The 16184-nt window shown below is 36.2% G+C and overlaps 1 protein-coding gene across 4 annotated transcripts in view; it reads left to right on the plus strand.

Annotated features, from left to right (window-relative positions):
- CSNK1A1 (casein kinase 1 alpha 1) overlaps nucleotides 1-4807 on the plus strand; it is a 54388-nt gene extending 49581 nt beyond the window's left edge. For all 4 annotated transcript variants that reach the window (XM_069102650.1, XM_069102654.1, XM_069102652.1 and 1 more), the window contains one exon: nucleotides 2219-4807. In XM_069102650.1, coding sequence (XP_068958751.1) covers nucleotides 2219-2226 — 8 coding nt within the window. In that variant the 3' untranslated portion in view covers nucleotides 2227-4807. The remainder of the gene's footprint in view (nucleotides 1-2218) is intronic.
- Nucleotides 4808-16184: the final 11377 nt, after the last annotated feature.

A 16184-nucleotide genomic window follows, 5' to 3' on the forward strand; every position in this document is an offset into this window, starting at 1 on the left:
GGGAAGCAAGGCTGACCTGTCTCTTTCTCTCCTCCCCCTCTCAAAAAAGTAGATTAATAATTTCACTTTTAATTACATTGCAAATTTGATTTGTCAGCAAAAGAAGTTATGTCTCCCACTTCTAGTTTAATGTTAGATTCTGGTTATATGATAACTCTAAGTATTCACATTTTCAAAAGGCTCTTTAGAAAAAAAAGATTTATTTTTAGGTTGTAACAGCAAAATTTTCAAGAATGACTCTAGGCTTTACAATTAAAAAGCAAAAAAAAAAATCTGACATTTTCAGTTAATTAACTTACAATTTGGGGGCTGGCCATGAAAGAATTGGGTTCACCTTTAATTGTACCATTTCATGTAATTGTTTTAAATTAGGTTATTGAGCATGGCCATTTTTAATGTATAATTGGTTTGGGAATTGATCTACAGGCTTTGTTTTTTAAAAATACGTGTCTAGGTTATCCCAAGTAAATTTTTGATTCGAACAACAACAAACCTTTGCATGTGCCAGTCAACATATATTCCTCGGGGAGTATAATAGATATTATTTCTTCCCTCAGTAATTTCTCTTATGCGAATCACATAAAATTTTGAAAAGATAAATAGTTAAAGAGATAAGTTGCAGTTTGATATATAGTTATTCAAAAGATGTCATATAGAAGTGTACGTGGTTGTCTAGCATGTAATGAGATTACTGGAATATAGAGGAGGTAGTATCAGACCTGATTGGGTAGAGAGTCTGAGGAAAACTTGATGGAAGAGGTAGGGCCTATGCACAGTGGTTATAAATAAGCAGAGGGTTTACTCCAAGTGTGAAGAAAGGATGAAAGGCAGGAGTTGCTGGTATGTTCTTCATGGTAGGTGGAAGTAAGAGCTTATTCTGTGGAATTGTACACACTGAGCAGCAAGAGGCATTTCTGAGTTTCCTTCCTCTACCTTTCCTACCAGCTCTAGTTTTATTGTTTCCTGCTGTCCGTAGTCATTTTCATTCAAAGTGCTTGAATGTTGGTGTCAGGAAGAATGCCGGATCCCTTTTTTCTGCCACTTCTTCCTAATGCCAGCTTTTTCTTTACATGGAGCAAAATAACCACTGAGATGGCATGATTTTATTGGTGTTTCACAGACCTCCTTGCCTCATCACCTCTAACTAGCATAAGTAAAAATAGTTTTCTATCATGAAAGTTTTCAGTATTACCATGTATGGTGGTTTTGGAAAATGCAGGTGTTTCTTTATAGAAGTAATGACTATAAAGCTTATGTTTGCCAGATGAATTTTTGAGTGCAGCAGTAATAGTTGATCCAACTTCTTTCAGTGTTTACTTTTAAGGGAAAGTGAGACATTTGTCACAAAAAAGTTGAATTTAATGCCCCTAAAACGGAATCTAATTTGACATCTGTAATAAAAATAAAGATGAAAGTAGAAAACATTTTAATCAAGAAGTAAGACAGGTATCAGTTGCTGATGAAAAAGTAACTGCAACTTAGTCAAAGTGACAGCTCATTTACCTGGTTTGGCTACTAGAGCTAGGATGAGTTTTGTTGAATATTGAATGAAAATACAAAGACCAAATAGACCTAAAAATCTGGTACTTTGGTCATTGTAAGATTGGGGAAATTCTATAACTAGCTAAATTTAAGCAGCATGTTCCTATCAGTTTTTGAAATTAAACCCTTTTAAAGGATTTAGTAGAAAAGCAAAGACATTTTGAAAGACTTGTGTTGTGTAGCAGTCTTCAAGGATGCAACCCAGACTTTCTTGATCAGATCCCTTGTGTCAGATTGAGTGGAATAAAAACAGAAATTTCAGATAGTAAGGTTTTTTGCTTATTAAGCCTAATTTATTAAAGTTTGATGAGTGTTAGCTAATTTACAGTTGTTAGAGCAGTCCGCAAGTTAGGCCAACTCTAATCAAATATCCCTTTCATTTGAGAATTGACCACTACTAGACAGTTGTGTTTTGACCTGTGAGTAACTTTAAAGTAGATTTGCCTGGCTGTAGGGCCACAGCATTCAATATTCAAATGAGAAAATAGCCCTCCAATTAGGAAAGGGCATTACCAACTTTCAGAATGCAGATCCAAAGGCTAACAGGAGAGACTCCATTTCTGCGATAATTCTTAGCTTGGCTCAGTTCCCCTGTTCTGGATATAGTTTGGGGGTTTTGTTTTGTTTTTGGTTTGAATTAACTCTTGTTTCTCTTTTCTCTGTCTCTTTTGGGCAGGTTTCTAAACATGAAGAGGAACAGATGAAGCAGAGCAGATGATCAGAGCAGGACTTGTTACTTCCCCAAATCTAGAAATTTTAGTTCATATGTACACGTACCAGTGGTTGTGGGCAACCATTTACTTGGTGTAAAGAACTTAATTTCAGTATAAACTGGCTCTGGTCAGCGTTGGTGATGCTGCATCCTGAGTTGTAGCCGCTGTAATTGTGAATATTAACTGAGATAGTGAAACATGGTGTCCAGTTTTCTATTGCATTTTTTCAAGTGGAAAAGTTAACTAAATGGTTGACACACAAGTGGTGGAGAAATTGTGCATATGCCAATTTTTTGTTACCTTTTATTTTGAACTACACTGCTTTGAAATCTCTTTTAAGGAAGAACGGCATGAACAGTTTTCAACCACAGTTGTGATAATTGTAAATGTTCACAATTGTGCACTTAGATTTTTTTCCCCCTTCCTAGGGTTTGAAAGTTGTAAACTTACACATTCTTAAAATTGTTGGCTTCTGTGTGCAAGTCAGCTGACATGGTAGCAACCAAAGATTCCAGTTTTTAAGCATATGAAAGACTGCCTGCTTACTGTGCTAGAATTAACAGCATCTAAAAGTGAAGACTTAAGAAAAACTTAGTGACTACTAGATTATCTTTAGGACTGCATTAACTCTATAATGTTCTTGGTATAAAAAAGAAAGAAAAACAAAATATTCGTCACAGAAATTTAGTTAACATCTTACAACTAAACCTGTATGTAAGTTGCTTAGATCAATGTAATCACTGTAAACATCTATATGACCTGGGATTTTGTTTTTATTTTGAAATGGGAAGTTTTTTTGTTTACAAGTTCATTAAAAACTTAAAAAAAAATGTTTCTGTAAAAAAAAAAGATTTTTTTTTTTAAAGAAATGCCTTGCTAATTCATTGATAGAATCAACATCTCCCCAATTTTTTTTAATAGACTACTTGATGGCCATTGTTAAAGAAGTCATATTCCTTTGCAAATCATTTTAGATTTAGTGTTGTACCTTTTTTTAAAAAAAAAAATAAATTTTGTATTTTTTTTCCTCAAGGGAGAAGGCATTCTTGATTTTTTTTTTTTAAGTTCTTGCATCAATGCCTAGTAATAGTGCAACTGCAGGACTGGTGTTGGTAGCTAGTGTTGCCATTGACTAAACAGCTGGACTGATTTGTGTTGTTCCTTTTGAAAATAAGAATGGAAATGTTAAAGGGTTTTGCAAGTGAAGGAGATTTTCTTTCAAATTCTTGTGAAGTGGCTATGACCAGATTGTTTCTTGTTCCTAGATTGCCTCACACTGTGGTGTTCTCATGATTAATATCCCTAGCCCTCCTCCAAGGCAGCCTGTGTGAGTGCTTTTTCCAGCTTATTTGCGCGTTTTCTTTTTCTCTTAATCTCTGACCAGCGGAAAGAAAAAAATACTATGATTGCTGGTAATCCTTTAAACAGTGTAATTTATTCATTTATGGCATGTCAGAATAAATTTAAAAAAAAAAACGTCTGAAAATGCTACCAGATGCCTATGTGTAAATGTGGTGTTTTGTACATTAACTTTAAGACTGTAAATTTACACACGTTAGGGTTTAGTTTTGTGCTCTTTAAATCCAGTTTAGTTTTTTTTTATTTGAAAACTGCCTTAGCAATAATTTCACGATTGCCACATTCAGCCATTAAGGTACATATATATATATCTATATATATATATATATATCTCAGATCTTCAATACTGCAAGCATCTTAATAAATGAGCTCTTGGGGGTAGTCAGCTTATTGTAATGATGATTCCTTTTTTTTCCTCTTACCCTTTCTAGCTTCTTAAGGTGTTAATTGCTTTATTAATAAACCCTTTCTTTGGTACTTTAGCTAAAAATCACTCTCATAAAGCTATTTTTAAGTATGGTTTGTGTAAAAGGAAAGAAAAAAGTTTGGCTTGGTTAAATTTTTACCAAGTTGAGCTTCCTCTGGCAAATATTTTCCAGTGCTTTCATTTACTATGCACTTAGACTATGCACTTTTTCTGAAATATTTTTGTAACACTTAAACCTTTTTGTATTTTTGCCATTTGAAAAGGTTGTGGTGTAGTCCGTTTGTAATTAAGTTACAGATTTAAGACTGTTTAGCTTTGTAAATCAAAATGTAGGTATTTGTCCTAAGTGTGTTGTCATTTCATCTGCAGTTGGAGCTGGAATCCCATTCATCTTCTAGCTACCATTCCTTTTCTTCACAGTTTGACAAAAGAAGAATTTGAAATTCAGTGAATGCGCTAACAAATTCTGGCTGGAGAGGAATCTCATTTGAACAAAATATAAATTACGCTTTTCCACTAAAAATGATGGTACAAGTTGAAGACAAGACACTCTGAAATTGGACAACCTGACCACTTACGGCTTCACAGTGGCTTACTCAACTGAACTCTAGGTTATTCCTAATTTGTTCACCCAGTGGAGGTGCTGTTTAAAAAATGTTGGGAGATGGCCATTCTAACTGTTTTTTGAATGTCTCTGTTTGGGAAGAAATAACAAGTAAATAAAAGTGAAGGGAGAGTTTGGTTATCTCTTCCCCATATTACTGTGGATATGATCTTATGGCCTATAAATGCCTTTTTAAAGAGGTTGTTTTTACTGTGAATTTACCACTGGTAAGTTTTTAAAAGTTGAGGTTTTGTTATTCTTATTGTCCCTGCCATACCGACATTAGTTTTACTGTCCTATTATTAATAACAAAAACTCTGGTCAATAGTCTATTCCCCCTAAATTCTTAAATGCAGATTTCTTGTGAATTTAAATTGTTGCTCATACTGACAAGGTGAACCTCAAGGAGGCAAGGAAACTGGAACCTGCTTGATGGTCTTAATTTTTGAAAGAAACTTACATAGCTAAGTTCAGTTAATTTTCCCTCACTGGGGCATTGGATAACTGATATACATGTTGTAGTAGCCTGAGTTTCTTAAATAACCAGTTCTGATTTGACTTATCCCACTTGTACATTTTCCAAAGTAAACATATATATAATTAAGTGAAAGTTAAGGTAATTTTAAAAATTTAATTTAGGCTACTGTGTGGCAAATTAATATACTCTTTTTTGTTAACTAGAACACAAAATTTTTTAGCATATTTTTGTGCTCCAAGTGGCAAGAGTTTCATAAATCTGTGGAAGTCGGGCCTTGAGATTGAGCTTTTTGGAATTATACCATATGAAGTTGTTTTTGTTCTTGTGGTGGGGAGAGAGGAGTTCTGCAATCAATTAGGCAAGTTATGTCTCTTATGGTGCTAGCAAAGATAGGCAGTTTAATGTGGGATGTGTATGGGATCTTGCTAATGCCTAATTAATGTTATTAATAATTTTTTTTGTCAGAAGTTGCAAGTACTTTATTATGTAGTAGCATTTTCTCTTTTAGACTAAATGTGGGAGATAGGTGTGTACCTCAGAGCAAGTCTGAAATGTCCATTTACTTCTATGTAATTTAAATTACTGTAATGACTGCCAATTTAAAATAGTAAACTTTTCCTTAAATCTTTGGAAAAGATATTTGAATTTCCCTTTAAAGAATTCACAGTAAGCTGAGTCACTTTCCTCAGTTTCACATTTGCTCTGTTGCCATCCCCTGTATGTGTGCTTGGAGATTTTAGGGGGGACCTGGATCCATATAAATCTAAAAATTGGTATCTGGAATAAAGTAGGCAATAGAACTCAACCGAGACCACTAATTACAAGCACTTTTAAACTTTAGGGATATCTAATGTTATTTTAAAGAGTAGGACAAATACTTTCCTTGAACCCACTTAGATGGTTTAGAGGCCAGCACTTCACTGTACCAAGCTGCCTCGTATAGAAATAGATTTAAAGTTTTAAGGAGAAATTAAAGGGAAAAAAATAAAAAGTTATTTTAGGATTTCATTTTTACTTTGCTTTCTTTTTAAAGTCTGAAATTCAATAAATTGCCACTCAGTCCTGTTGCTGTCTTGAATTCTTAATTTGCAGTGAAATTTTAGGTGCTTCCATCTACTCTTATTTTATTACAGAAGATTCATGATTGGAGCAGGACAATTAAAGTGTTACTGTTTTTTCTACAAACCTACCACCTTCAAATTTAAGTATAAAAGCCTTGCTTTGGAGTACTGTCAGTAGCTTAAACTAGTGCGAAGTTTTGTACATTTTACAGTGTCAGAACTAGATTATGTATTTGTAGGTGGGGCTTGCCCAGGAGTGTAAAAAAGAATCTTAATTTTAAAATGTACTTTTTATACAGTTCAGAAAAAATATGTATACATCTCTATTACTTGGAAAACAAGCTAGTGTGGATTTTAATTTTGAGCAAGCTAGGGTTCTACTTGCTATTTTCTGGGTAAGCCAGTCATTTGCAATTAGACTAACGCCTTGGCTTGAATGTTAGGGTGCATATACCTGATAATTTGAAATAGTTCTGAGCCAAGTTGGAACTTGCTAAGTAATCAGTAAATGTATTTATTCTCTGTAATTTTCTATCAGGGAAAGAAAAAAAATTGCAATCCATGTTTATTTTTAAGCATAAACAGTAGTCAAGAGCGAATTTTAGTTTTAAAATAAGTATTGATGAAATTGACATTTAAGTCTTTTAGGTTAGATATAATTATAGTTTGTAACAGGGAGGGTCATAACACTTTTAATTTCACGTAAGTATTTCAAGAGCAGTCCTACAGAAGAAATACTTTCAACCCTGTCGAGGTACTTTTTTAATGCTACGAGTACCTTGTCTTATGTCTTAGTTCCACTAATGTTCATTAAAGTTGGAGTTGTCAACCAACCATCTCCAGTTTTTTCACTTTTACTCTTTACCCCACCTCAAAAATAACAGCTGCCAAGACCTCGCTTCATTCTGTGATCTCAGGAACTCTCTGTGGGAGACTGCAGGAATTTTATAAGGAGGGATGAGGCTCTGTGATTTGCTGGCATCCATAAGTAGTCAGGTCATCTGTTTCCAAGTCACATTAAGTCGGGCACACAACAGAGAATGAAGAATGAAACTAAATGATTTTCTGTTGTAATTTGTTGAAAAAGTGACCATTGGCTAGCCCAAACCTTTTGTGACTGCTAGAATCCGTATTAGCATATTCATAATTCTGAAGTGAAGCATGTGTGAGATTTTTTAAATTGGATCTAAAGTAGTACTTTATGCTTTTGCCACATGAAGTAAAGTTGAGCGATCTTTAGGAAGTTGTGGTAGAGAAAGCAACGAAACACTGGGTATCTGAGATCACCTGGGTTTGAATCTTGGCTTTGTTGCTTCCTTTCATTTATGACCTTGGGCAGGTTACTTTACCTCTGTGGGCTTCAGGCCCTTTATAAGGAGTTTTGACTTAAGTGACCAAAAGACAACTTTGTGACCCCAAGCAGCACTATCAGTTGTACTTAAAATTTATCACCTTTCATTTCTTCCCATACACTTTTTGACTGCTTTGATGAATTGGAATTGTAGGAATGCAAAAGTGCCTTTGATTAAGGTATAAGGAATAAAATTATGTCAAAGGAAGCTTAAGGGAATCCTCCAATAGAAACATAGATGAATTACAAGAGATGAAGTCCATCCCTTTAGTTTTCCAGATAATGCAGCAGGCACAAAAATGCTTAGGTTAGCTTGTCTAACCAAGGTCATGTAGCTGGCAAGTGGCAGAATTTGAACTGGTCTCTGGGCTTCATCTCCCAGTCTTTATTGATTGCACTATTCTGCCTAAACTGGTTGGATCAAAGGGAACTGGGGGCTGATTGAGAAGTCAGTTTTTTGAAAGTTGTGATGGGGCTATTTCCAAGTCTTGTTCATTAGACAATTTTCTACTTTTCACGTAATTCAAACGTGACTTCATGGATTCATTTATGTAATTCTGCCAAAGCAAGGGTGAAGAGAGGAAGAGTACATTTTGTTTCCTGAAAAATTATATTATTTGAAATGAGGTGATTTTATGGATTATTTTCATTGCACTTGTTCTCAGAAAATAATAAGATTGTGTTTTTTTTTTCTTTGGAAAACAACTGGACCAAGGTGGCATTTACTTATGTCTTTGGATCATTTAAGTGTATCCAGAGTTGTTGGGGTCAGTATTTTCTCAGAAATTTCCAGTTTTGCTTTCCTTCCCTGCAAATAATCCTGGACTTGTGCTTTGAACATAATTGACATAACTATTGAATAGGTTATTAATGCCTTGTTTTGAGGGGAAAATATGTCCGTAAACATTTTACTAGATTGTGTGTGATGCATACAAAACTTAAGCTTTCCAGTTTTCTATTAATATACAGACTTCACAGATTCCATGAAGTAAAAATTTTGAGTCGCTCACTGTTGGAGTTGAATGCCTGTTATTAGAAAGTGAATTGTACCAAAGGTACTTTGTTTCACTCAGATGCAAGACTAGTTTGCATTGCCTTGTCTAGATCTTTCAGGAGGTGGAGGCTTTTTTTTTTTTTTAAAGCTCATTCTATATGGAAAAAAAGTATTTTTGAGTAGTTTGGGAAACTCATTGCAATGTGCTGACTTTTACTCTAATACTTAAGATCCAGATAATGTGAGCTATGGCTAACTTCTAGTGCTGCAAATTAGAACCCCTTTATAACTTTCTAAATGGTCTCAGAGTTGCTATTAGAAAAATTTGCTCTCTGGCCAGTCTGGTGATGAGCATCTTTAAGCATGTCTAGGCCAGTCTTTGTACAACTAGCATAATCAGATAGTTATCCTTATGTATCAGACCCATAATCAAAACCTTTTATGTATATTAAAGCAATTTCTTTTTAGCATACAATGCTTTGAAGCACAGAACACTTCAAAAAAGACCCTCAAATTTTTAAATGCATAGGATGATGAAGTATGTAGGTCACCAAGTGTAGTACTAACACTAAATTTTTGGTACAATGAAAGGTTTTTATGTTTTTTTCTCCCAAAAAATATACGAAGATCAATGATATTTTTAGTATTTGGAAACCTGAAGGGATACATATCCCCATGTAGAAATCAAAGTTTATTAATATGATTTCATGTGTGCAAAATATGAGTGTAATTCACTTAAAACTCTTTAGAAGAAGAGTACTATGGAAAAAGTAAGGTAGTGAGGCAGTTCATTTTACAGGAGGATTATTTAAAGATAAGTGGATTCAGTATTAGAGTCAAGGCTTCAGGAATTCAGAGAAAGAGCTCACCAAATTGGAATGTTAGTGTAAGCCAGTTGAATGTAGGTAGTCTTGATGGGTTATTGGAATTGAAGGAATCCCATAAATTCAGTTTCAAAGTGCTGTATGTAAAGCATTGTTCCATCATAAACTTATTTTAAAAGTATTGACAATCTCATCTTACTGGACAAGATAATGTTACATATACCTCGTTCATTCATTCACTTGTGTCTAATTCGGGGTGACCCCATTAGGAGTTTTCTTCCCAAAGGTGTTGGAGTGTTTTGCCATGGAATATATGAAGAAACTGAGGCAGAAGAGCTAAGTGACTTGTCCAGGGTCACATAGCTAGTAAAGTAGGAGACCATATTTGAACTTGGGAAGTTGAGTCTTCAACTGACTCCAGGCCAGGCACTCTATGCGCTGTGCTGCCAGCTGCCCACCATATATCTTACTTGGGTTAAAAACAACCAACATAGCTAGATAACAGCATGTGTAGAAAGGGCCTAGAGGTTCCAGTGCACGTCAAGCTTAATCTAGTAACTGCTAATTATACAGAACCTTTCCATAGAGGTAGAACAAGGGAAGAGCTAGGCCATCCATCTATCCCTTCGTTCACAGGCTTTTTCCACACCCATCACAAAACACAAAAGCTCTAACAGTGCTTTCCTCGACAATAAACAAGACCTTATTTTGTCTGATTTCATCAGTGCTCTTTTTGCTGCCTCAAAGCAAACTAAAAAAAGGAAATGAGCTCTCGGGCTCCGTTCCCAGACGCAGTGTCCAGGGCGAGGGACGCTAGAGCGCTGCGTTGTTGAAGCTCCACGGGACCGAGGATTGTGTTTAATTCCAGACACTGACTTTTTGGAAGGATGATGAGGAGGTGTAGAAGTTCAAATGTTTTTCTGGAAAAGTGCAGATTTAGGGTGGGCAGTGAAATTACCTTAAAGAATTGTTCTGTTGAAGTGAGGGGGCAGCCTGACTGGACAGAGCTTGCAGCGGGACACCCACCACAGACTGGGTGACCCTACAAGCCATGTAACCTTTTAGTTGCCTCATTTTTCTTGTCCTCAAAAGGACCCCCCAAATATTACCTACCTTGGGGTTGTATCAAATGAAACGTATGAAGTGTTTGGCAAACCTTAAAGCACTATATAAAGGTCAACTGCTTTTTTTTTTTTTCCTTTTTAAAGGCATTAAACTTTTGCTTAGCCCTGGAATACAGAATAGGGAGCAGTGAACAGAAGTGTACAGTAAAAAATAGGAATTTGAGAATTTGACTTTGTGTTCTGTCCTGACTCATTGCCCCTGAGAACTTGGATTAGTCACCTAAATTCTCTTGAATATTAAGGTCCTCATTTGTAAAATGAGGGGATTGTACTTGGCAGAGATCTCTTAAATCTGTAATCCTCTGATCCTAAGTTGCAAAGAGCCTGATTTTCAACTCCATCTAAGATAATTTTTAGTCACAACTAGAGCTTGGAAGTAGAATGGGAAAGCTCTGAGGTACCTTGGGAGTGTTGTAGATGGGATCTCTGCTCAGGTAAGTATTAGACTAGCTGACCCCTAAAATTCTCCAAATTCAGATGTTCTGGGGAATACATTAGGCACTTAATATGCGCCAGACATTGCTAAGTGCTTTATAACTCATTTGACCCTCACAAATATCTTGGAAGGTAGGTGCTGTTATTATTCGTTTTACAGTTGAGGAAAATGGCAGACCCATTAAGTGACTAACTCGGGGTCATACCCTTAGTGAGCCCTGAGGCCAGATGTGAACTTTGATCATCAGGCCTGGCACTGTAACTACTATGCTGGACTACAACTGGCAATAGAAAAGCAAAAAGCCCTTCCTCTCACTCCTCCCAACAACTCCCACTTGCTTTCTGCCTTCCATTTAATCAGTTAACTTTTTTAGAAGTCTTACATTTGAATACAAAATTCATATATTAATGGATAACTTAAAAGTTCACACATAACATACAAAGATGTATGTGTATATGAGTGCATGTATGTATATATAAGGAGATACATGTATGCATTAGCTCTCAATTTTGCCTTTTGAGATGTGAGATGAAACTGCATTATTTTAATTTTTTATTTCTCAGTGATTTGGAGCATTTTTAGATGGTGGTTGGTAGCTTGCATTTCCTCTTTGAAAACTTCATATAATTTGATCATTTATCAACTATGGTTAAAACCAGCATTTAAAACATAACTTGGAGTTTGGGGTTTTGTTAGCAAGAGAAATTTAAATTTTCCCATACTTATCCCTGAGAGAAAAGTGACAACCAGGCTGTAAAGATCAGTCATAATTTATATATGCAAAAGGTCATGGAAATCGTAGAACGTCAGCTAGAAGGAAATTTAATGACCCAGTCTGTCCCTTCTGTGAAATAGGAATCAAAAACCCCTGTGGGGAAAGTGACTTATCTGAAATCACACAAGAATAACCATGAGGAAGTGCCCGGATGGATTCCTCCTAATCCCCAGACCAAGGCTCTTTGTGTTCAGATTATGGGAAGGTGAACTTGCATTTCTGTTCAAATGCCATAGATTTCCTTTTGTGTAGTTTCTTATTGCTACAATATAGGTCTAGGGATAATTCAAATATAATTTCCCAATCTGATGGCAAAAGAAAAAAAATCTCCCATTGCTGTTGCCTTTCTCTAAGGTACCTAATGGTTGCAATCAATGTTCTTAAGCCTACCAAGTCCTGGAGCCCTGCTTGGGAGAGGAAAATACGTGCCCCGGACATTTCTCAAGAATGTAAAGAAGACACTATCTCATACATAGCATGTAAGTGGTAAAAGTTCCAGCCTGCCATGGAAATACACCTATGAGAGTCAAAAGTAATTCTAGTTCCGAGGACTTGTCTTAGCAGTAACTGTGCTGTTTAATGAAACTCGGCTCATATTAGCACATGGCACTGGGCCTAGCAGCAGAAAGACCTGAGTTCAGATGTACCTTCAACAAGCTTGTGACTTGGCAAGTCATTTAACCTCCTTAGTTTCCTCATCTGTAAAATGGAGATAACAGCTATTTCCCCAAGGCTTTAGGGGATTAAATGAGATTTATAAAGTGCATAAGCACAGTACTTGGCACCTATTTTAGTCCTAGCTGCAGAACCAGAGAGAGGCAGATCTGGGAGGAACCTTAGAGAGCATCTAATCTAAATCTCTTAGGAGGAAATTGGAGCCCAGAAGGGGGAAGGCAGCCTTAGAAGTGTTTAAAGTTAAAATGCAATATTTAATATCAGTAAATGCAAACTTTAGCAGAAAGCTTTCTTGCTGGCCATAAACGGATGTTAAATTCTCTTTCCTTTTGTGTCTGCGTTTCTTACTCAAGCTTGGGATATGCAGTTGTAATTCTTAGGGGGAAAAAACATTCCTACTGTGGTCAAAATAAAATCTTTTTCGTAGGCATTTTAATGTTAAAGAGTATTACAGTCCAAGATTGGAGTGGTATGGTGGGAAAAGTGTGGGTCTAGGAGTTGGGAGATCTGGATTCTAGTTCTGATTATTTTTCACTGTGCAACCTTGAGCAAGTCACTTAGGGACCCTTGTCCTCAGTTTCCCTTTCTTTAAATTGGAAAACTTAGAGCAGATGATCAAGGTTTCATTAGCATATGCTCCCTCTCACAACTTTGTAGAAAAAGTTCTCCATGAGTTGCTGAAACAAGAATTCATCCTTAGAATGTGGCCAGTCAGTCAATAAACATTTAATTAAGTGACTTCTGTGTTCCAGGCACTGCGCTAAGTAAGCATTGAAGACAAAAAGAATGGAAAAAGACAGTCCCTGTCCTCATGAGCTTACAGTCTGTAATCGTTACAGATAATAGGCAAACAAATATACACTAACAAAAATAACAGGAAGATAGTAGAATTAATAGGGGTTAGGAAAGGATTCCTGAAGAAGTTGGGATTTTAGTTGGGACTTGAAGGAAGCCTGGAAAACCAGGAAATGAAGATGAGAGAGCATTCTAGGAATAGTGGAAAGCCAGAGAAATTCATTTGAATCCACTGATAAGACTGTGGTTAGCTAGGCTGGTTTTCAAAAAAAAGGCAGTCCACTAGTCCATACCTGAATGTTTCCAGTTAGGTAGAACAAGACAGGGCTTATGCTCTATTGGCATAATTTTTTGTGTGTGTGTTTAATGTTAAATTTCTATCAAAGCACTTAAAAAATGTGCTCTATACAGCACAGTGAGGCAGATGACTCAGTGGATAGAACACTGGACCCAGAGTCAGGAATACCTGTGTTGTGTGACCTTGGATCTTTGCCAAGAAAACCCTATGAACTATGTGGTCCACAGTGTCATAAAGAGTTGGACCTGACTGAAACATACAGCACAATATTATGGATTCAGGATAAAGGAACACTGGGCTTGAATATTGTTTCTACCATATACTGCTTATGTGACTGAGTAAGCCACTTCACCAATCTGGGTCCCAGTTTTCCCATCTACAAAATGAAGGGGCCAGACTGGATGACCTCTCAGGTCATTACACCTCCATAGTACTGCGACCTGTGCTGTAAGCCCTTTTAAGGGCAGAGACCATGCCTTCCTTACACAGTACCCTCCATGAGTTAGGTGCTTAATAAATGTCTGATAGTCATATGGCATTGAGGAGGGTGCCTGTCCTTTTGTTCTTTAATTTCCTATCTTCCAATTTTAGATGCCTAGTTCAGAACATGATAGGATTTAAAGCTAGAAGGAACCGTATAAACAATATAATCTATACATGCACACATGTATGTGTATATATACATGTGTGTATATGTGAACCTGCCCTTGCTACAGGAAAAATGTCCATAGAAGTCACATAAGTTAATTGAAGAACTTGGGTTTAAATCTAAGCTGTCTGATTTCAAATTGAGTGCCCTTTCCACTACACTGTCATAAAAAAGTTATCTATGTAGCAGGTTTGATCTGTTCCCTCTTCCTTTTTAAAATAATTTTGTACTTTAAAAATTATCACTGTCATTTTCATATTCTACTGACACAATAAGATCCCAATATCATCCTCCAGCCCATAAGGAGGCATTGGAAGATAACTTTTGGGAGACCTGTGAATCGTAAAATCCTACACAGAAGGTTGTTCTGTTTGTGCATTAAAACAAAGTTGCTTTAGCCAGAATTGCTGTGGTGTCAGAGTTGTATTTGTATTTCATTTATTTTCTATTTTTTTTCATCCTTGTAGTATATGTGAGAAAATTTTCTCCATTTTACCTCTCCTTTCACCCTTTTTTCAATGTGTCCCTCTTTCTCCATTTTTTTTTTTTGAAAAATTCCCAACATAATCAACTCACACTCTTACCCTCTATGTAGACTATGTCTGTGTTGTAGCTACAGAGGAATAGGGTCCTTCTTGTATAAAGACCAAAGCACAAGTAAGAGCAGTGAGCACACCTCTCTTTGGATCACACAACAGAAGCACTGAAAACTTGCAGTTTTTGTAGACTAACTGCCTTAATGATTAAGAAAAAAAGTTCTTAGGAATTACATGTGTTAATTTTTCCATATAGGAATGTAAATGGTTTAACCTTATTAAATCCCTTATGATTTTTCTTTCATATTTATGTTTGTATACTTCTCTTGAGTCTTGAGTTTAAAATTCAGATTTTTCTATTCAGCTCTGGTCTTTTTTTTTTTTTTTGCCTTTTTGGAGGGCAATTGGGGTTAAGTAACTTGCCCAAGGTTATATGGCTAGTTTTTTTGTGTGGGTGTTAAGTGTCTGAACTTGGGTCCTCCTGACTCTGGGGCCGGCGCTTTACTCACTGCGCCACCTAGCTGCCCCCCAGCTCTGGTCTTTTCACTGAAAATCTTTGAAGTTTTCTATTTCATTAAATGTCCATTTTTTATTATAATTAGTTTTGCTGGGTAGGTAAATTTTTTGCCTTTGCCTTCTGGAATATGATATTCCAATCCCTCTGCTCCTTTAAGGTGAAAGCTGCTAAACCTTATGTGATTCATGATATTTGAATGGTTTCCTTATGGCAGTTTGCAATATCTTCTTGACCTGGGAGCTCTGGATTTGGCTGCAATATTCCTGGGAGTTTTCATTTTGGAATCTCTTTCAGGAGGTGATCAGTGAATTCTTTCAATTTCTGTTTTGCCCTCTGGATCTAATATATCGGAGCAATTTTCCTTGATAATTTTTTTTTTTAAGCAATTGGGGTTAAGTAACTTACTCAAGGTTACACGGCCAGTTATTTTTGGGTGTGGTGCTAAGTGTCTGAACCCGGATTCGATCCCAGGTCATCCCTATTCTGGGGCCAGTGATATTACTCACTGAGCCACCTGGCCGCCCCTGAGAAATTGGGGTTAAGTAACTTGCTCAAGGTTACATGGCCTGGTGTTTCTGGGTGGGTGTCTGAGCCCGGATTCGATCCCAGGTCATCCTGACTCTGGGGCCATTGATAATTTCTTGAAATATGATTTCTAGGTCCTTAAAAAAAATCATAGCTTTTAAGTAACCCAATAATTCTTAAATTATTTCTCCTTGATCTTTTTTCCAGGTCAGTCATTTTTTTCTTATAAGATATTTCACATTTTCTTCTATTTTTTTATCCTTTTGACTTTTTTTTATTGTTTCTTGATGTGTCATGGAGTCATTAGCCTCCACTTTCCCAGTTCTAATTTTTAAGGAATTATTTTCTTCACTGAGCTTTTGTACCTCTTTTTTCCTTTTGGCCAATTCTGTTGGTTTTTTTTTTTAAGGTATTATTTTCTTCAGTATTTTTGTGCCTTTTTTGCCAAGCTGTTAATTCTCTTCATAATTTCCTTGCATCATTCTCATTTCTTTTTTCAGT

This window comes from Petaurus breviceps, unplaced genomic scaffold, assembly GCF_028583685.1.
Source record: "Petaurus breviceps papuanus isolate PSGF00001 unplaced genomic scaffold, PetGlider_PUasm1.0 551, whole genome shotgun sequence".
In the NCBI taxonomy this organism is placed as follows: Eukaryota; Metazoa; Chordata; class Mammalia; order Diprotodontia; family Petauridae; genus Petaurus; species Petaurus breviceps.